Below are 5,579 nucleotides of genomic sequence, written 5' to 3'. Positions count from 1 at the left end.
GAGGCGGCAGCGAAATGCAACGGGGACCGATCGCAAATTCGCAATGACTGCCAACATCATGTGCGCATACTGATGGCGATGGAGTGGACGCACACGCCATGTCGGCGAGTTCACCGAATTCGTCTTCGTCTACAGATGAGATCGATCGACCTCGACGCCGTGACGTGACGTGACCCGGCCACCGCCAAACCGCCAATCAAGATCGGTGCCCCACCCACTGCCCGTGCTCGTGAAAGATTGCCGGCTCTGTCCCGTCATGGACGAGACAGAATTAGCGATCGCAATGAAGGCGGTGCGTACGGTGGATCCAGGCGCCGACGAAACCGGCAACTTCCTTAATTATTCACGTCGACGTCGGCCGGCAAAACAAAACAATGCGATCAACGATGATGGTGATGAAATTGTTTTACCGGCAGCAATTGATCCGTACATTACATATGTGGCGGCGGCAGCAATGGCGAAGGGGAATGAATGGATGAGGGAGCCGGCGAGGTAGGTAGGTAGCTGGCTGGCTACTGGTGGTGGACGGCGGCGGCGGGGCGGCGCGCGGGCTGGAGGCGGTTGACGAGGGCGAGGGCGATGCCGGCGGCCTGCTCGACGGCGACGACGCGGCGCCTCACGTCCTCCCGGGGCGCGCCGGCGCCGGCGTAGGTGGCGAGGGAGTCGAGGCAGGTCTCGGCGTCGGTGAGCGCGGCGCTGGCCCAGGTCTGCACGTTGCTGAGGCACCACGCGAAGCGCGGGGACGAGGCGCGCCCCACCCGCCCGCCCAGCTCCGCGGCCGACTGCTTCAGCAGGTCCGCCGCGTCGCGCACCGTCTCCGCGCAGTCCCCCATGGCGCCGCCCTTCCCCTTCCCCTTGGACGACGCGTAGGAGGAGGAGGAGGAGGGGGAGCCGATGTAGGCGGAGCAGTTGCGCGCGGCGTCGGCGGCGGCCGCGAGCGCCGCCTGCGCCAGCCGGCGCGGGCTGAGCCCCACGGCCGGCGCGCGCGGCACCAGGCTCCGCTCGCACGCGCGCGGGTAGCTCGTGGCCCGGCAGCACCGCCGCACGTAGCCCTCCGCCTCCGCCCGGCTCGCCTTCGGGGGACTCGACGCCGACGCGGCGCCGGCCAGGAGCAGGAGGAGGCAGGGGAGGAGGACGAGGTGGCGCCGGCTCATCTTGGCTTTGCCACTGAGAGGAGAGGATTCTTTGCTTGTGTGTGCGTGGAGGTGTGGTCAGAGTCAAGTCGGGGTTGCTCGTCGGCGCCGGCGAATCAAGTCTACGGGGAGTAGTGGGAAGGGCAGAAGAGGGAATATATAAGATTTGTTAGGCAGAGGAGCTCGGCCGTGGAGTGGCGAGTGACCAGACCAGCCGTGGCCTTGCACATTCAGCGGTCGTCACGCCTTCTTCTTCTCCGGTCTTTCTTTGGAAAAGGAAAATGTTAGGCAAAGTCGGGCGTCGTGCCCGGCTTCTTCTTACGATGATATACTCCCTATAAATTTGTAGTATGTACTACGTACACTCAAAATAATGTGTCTCATGTGTTGTGTCTAGAAACGTCTCAATGGTGTGACGTGAGGGCATCTCCAACGCTGACCCTCAAAACCCCTTGGAACCATGTGGCCTGAACGTATTTTGCTGTCCAACGTGGTTTTGTATCGATCCGTAGGTGGGTCCGGACGCGCTTTTTCCCGCAAACCTGACATAAACTGAGGGCGGGGGCTTTGCGGGCGTCCGGACCACTACCGCGCCCACTCCTGACTACCCCTGGCCCACCCAAAACCTTCCTCCTCGCGCGCATGCGTTCCCGTCCGACATCAGCTACCCGCATTCATGCCACTGTAGAGCGGCCGCTCTGCAATGGCGCTGGCCCAGAGCAGACGCGTCCTTTCGTTGGCGCCGACACTGAAGCGGCGCACCGGCTGAGAGGCGCTCCACGAGGACGCATGTGCTTAATGTGCCGTCGCAACTCAGAGCCAGCGTAGCAAGACACGGACGCAGCCGTAGCCGCACACGCGCAGGCAGCGCAGTCGGTCGAGGAGGAAAACGCCGCCATCTTCGGGGGTGCATGTGGCCGGTGGGCAGTAACGAACCGTCAACATCCATTGACATCAGCGATGGACAGGTCGCAGACTCTCCGAGGTTGAGTAGGGCATGAAAGGCGGTAGGGCGTTGTGTCTCGAGTGGGCTAGTCCATCTTCTATGTTCTATTCTTCCTTGTCGTTGACCTCACCTTCACTTCATAGATCTTAAACCCCACCGTTGATCATGGAGACGGCAGATGGAGGACGTGATCGCCGATGCGAGTACAAACAAAGTGGACGACCGGCATCACCGTATGATAGGTTTAGGGTCCGTCCGCTTTTCTTTTAATGACAAATGTCTCAAATATGATGAATGTAACCCGGTTTATAAGAAAATCCGTCGTGTTTGTATGAATTTCGTCTGGTTTGTTGTATCCCAGCTTGAAATTTATGTGTGCAGTGCTGGATGGCCGCCCCCCCCCCCCCCCCCCCATCCGTGTACTTGGATTGGTGCCCCCCGTGTTGTGGATTGGTGCGAAAGTAAGGGGGTGTTTATTTTCAGGGACTTTTTGGTGTAGGGACTAGAAAAAGTCCCTCTTAGAGACTTTTTAACCAAACTGGAGGGACTACTAGGGACTAAAAGTTATTTTTTGGGACTAAATGAAGAAGACTCTCAAGGAGAGTCTTTTTTGGGTTTTTTTGAGACTTTTCTAACAATGCCCCTACCTGCACCCATTGCCCCGCCGCCCCATGGTGTTGTTTGGTTGTTATTTTTTTGTATACTAGGGGTAACATGATCATTTAATAACCTCTAGGGAGGGACTAGGACTTTTTAGTCCCTGAAAACAAACAGGAAAGGACTTTTTAGGGACTAAGGACTTTTTAGTTGGGACTAAAAAAAGTCTTAAGACTTATGAACCAAATAGGGCCTAAATATGTGGGCCAGCGTTGGAGATACCCAGAGACCATTAAATCCAGGTCAGGGTACCATGCATTCCAGGGCACGCTACATTTTAATTATGTGACCTGTTTCATGACTTCTAAACTGAAGGCATGTTTTTTATATCGCATCTGCTCCTCTATAGCAACTAAATTCTTTCTATTTTTCTGAGGAACGACAAGTAAAAATTTTGTTTGTGGAGTAGCAGTAGTGTAGTCCCAAATATAAGATGGGAAGGCCATCGCAGACCCAACATATTTGCCTGACCTTGCCGAATGCGGGAAGGCCATGAGGGCCCTCATTGGAGGCAGGGATGAAGGCACACATTTGCAGGGGTGGGGTTATGAAGACAGGAACAAGTGTCATCCTCTTCTCGCTTCGTTTGGGTGGAATGGAGACGGGCGGAGTAAGATGAAGCCATGACCGTTGTATTTCAATCCGATGGCCGATGCAAATCGATCGAAAAGTCTATAAAATCGAGCAAATAAAGGATAGGTAAGTACTCCCTCAATTTCTTTTTTCTCCGCATATAAAACTTGTCTAAAGCCGAATTTAATAAAAAACTGACCAAATTTATATTAAAAATATTAGTATCCAAATTTATATTTAAAGACAACACAAAAATCACACAGCATGAAAATTAATTTCATGATGCATCTAATAATAATAGATTTCGCAGTAGAAAAGCAACGAAGAGAAGGATGTTTACTTACATACACGCCTTTACTGCTACTCCGGGCCGAGAAGGATCCACAACTTCCCAATCTTCCACGAGTCCATGAAAAAGAAAATTCACGAGCATGTCGGGGGTTGGGGAAACGACGCCGATTGGGTCCTGTCCTGTCCTGTCAGTGCGTCGAGATCCATCTGTAGACGACGAATTCAGTAAAGTCGTCGACATGGCGTGTGCTTGTGTGTGCCCACGCCATCACCATCGGTAAAATGTACTCCTATGTGATGCCGATCGATGGTGATTGCTGTCTCCAATTGGTATCTCCCTCCCCGATCAATCGATCGATCCAGCACGAACGCACGCACGCATCACGCATGGTATGGTAGCTAAGTTAACCCACAGAATGGCCGGAACTGGTAGCTCAAGGCACTCATTAGAGAAAATTCCTTATTTGACACTGTATTAAAATTTGATTCCTTATTTGACACTAAAAAAGTTTTTCTTCTCTATTTGGCACCAATCCTAAATTTTATTTCCTATACGACACTTTCGGGAGCCTTTGGGGAGGAGGACGAGGACGACGGCGACGTAGAGGAGGAGGTCCGGCGTAGGCGAGCGTCGAGGTCGGAGACGCGAGGCGGAGGGCGATCCGAGCGGCGACGGTGGTCGGCGACGGCGGGGCCTTCGGGCGGCAGTGGTGGCACACGGCGACGACGGGCGGGTGCGGCTCGGTGACGAAGGAATGATGGGGAGGAGATGAGGATGGGGCGGTCGCCGGCGAACGGTGAGACGGCGGGGACGAGCCGGGGTGTCGGGCGTCGGGTGCCGATCCTGATCCAGAATGGGGAGGGGGAGAGAGGAGTGGGGCGAGCGGGGTGGGTGGTTAGGGTTTTCCCCCAGTGGGGTGGATAAGGGGGAGGGTGTGGGGTGCGGCTGGGCCGGCCTGGCGGCCCTGTAGCCTGCTGGGCCGAGGCCTAGCTGGGGGGGGGGGGCTTTTACTTTGTTTTGTTTTTGTCTTAATCATGTTTAGTCTTTTCTTTTATTTATTTTCCCTTTACTGTTTTATTTTTAGTCCCATCTTATCTGAGTTTTATAAAAACATAAAAGTTGTACCAAATTCAGTATTACAAGTTTAAACCCCTAAATAAAATATTTTAATATTTTATAATTAACAAAAGGCATTTATTAAATTGGTTATGTTGTTGTTTCATTCCCATTTGAGCATCTAAAGATTTTATAAAAGTGTGGTTTCTCCAGCACAATTACCTATGCATTATTTGGCTCACACCGAACATTTGAAAACATTTATTGTTTGCTTGATTTTGAATTTGAATTTGAATTGGTTTCGAACTAACGTGAGACTAGCAACAGTAATCGAGGTGACATGGCATCCTTAGCGGAGGTTCATTGTAGCTTAAATATCCGGGCGTCATAAGCCCCCACGTTTGTCTCTTGGATACCTTAGTCCGTACGTCTGGACTACTAAGGGCATGAACTATGGTGGCTTACTGAGGGTCTTACTTGGCAGTTTATTGAAACAAAAGCTATAAAACATGATTACTACAGTAGCTTAATCATGTGAACACACAAAAACAGTAAGGGTAAATATTGGGTTGTCTCCCAGCAAGCGCTTTTCTTTAATGCCTTTTAGCTAGGCATGATGATTTCAATGATGCTCACATAAAAGATAAGAATTGAAACATAAAGAGAGCATCATGAAGAATATAACTAGCACATTTAAATCTAACCCACTTTCTATGCCTAGGGATTTTGTGAGCACACAATTTATAGGAACAAGAATCAACTAGCATAGGAAGGCAAAACGAGTATAACTTCAAAACTTTAAGCACATTTTCAGTAGCAGCATGAATGAGTTCAAGAATATAACCATCACATAAAGCATTCTTTTCATGATCTACAAACATATAAATTTTTCTACTCTCTACATAAGCAAAATTCTTCTCAT

The 5,579-nt window shown here is 51.5% G+C and overlaps 1 protein-coding gene across 1 annotated transcript; it reads right to left on the bottom strand.

Annotated features, from left to right (window-relative positions):
• Positions 1-387: 387 nt before the first annotated feature.
• On the bottom strand, positions 388-1,449 carry LOC123040109 (21 kDa protein). Its single transcript, XM_044463040.1, has one exon. The coding sequence runs from the start codon at positions 1,152-1,154 to the stop codon at positions 513-515; it is 642 nt and encodes a 213-aa protein (XP_044318975.1). The 5' UTR covers positions 1,155-1,449; the 3' UTR covers positions 388-512.
• Between the last annotated feature and the right edge of the window lie 4,130 nt (positions 1,450-5,579).

Source organism: Triticum aestivum, chromosome 2B, assembly GCF_018294505.1.
Source record: "Triticum aestivum cultivar Chinese Spring chromosome 2B, IWGSC CS RefSeq v2.1, whole genome shotgun sequence".
In the NCBI taxonomy this organism is placed as follows: Eukaryota; Viridiplantae; Streptophyta; class Magnoliopsida; order Poales; family Poaceae; genus Triticum; species Triticum aestivum.
The sequence above is the reverse complement of the archived record's forward strand: the minus strand, read 5'-3'. Positions and strand labels throughout refer to the sequence as shown.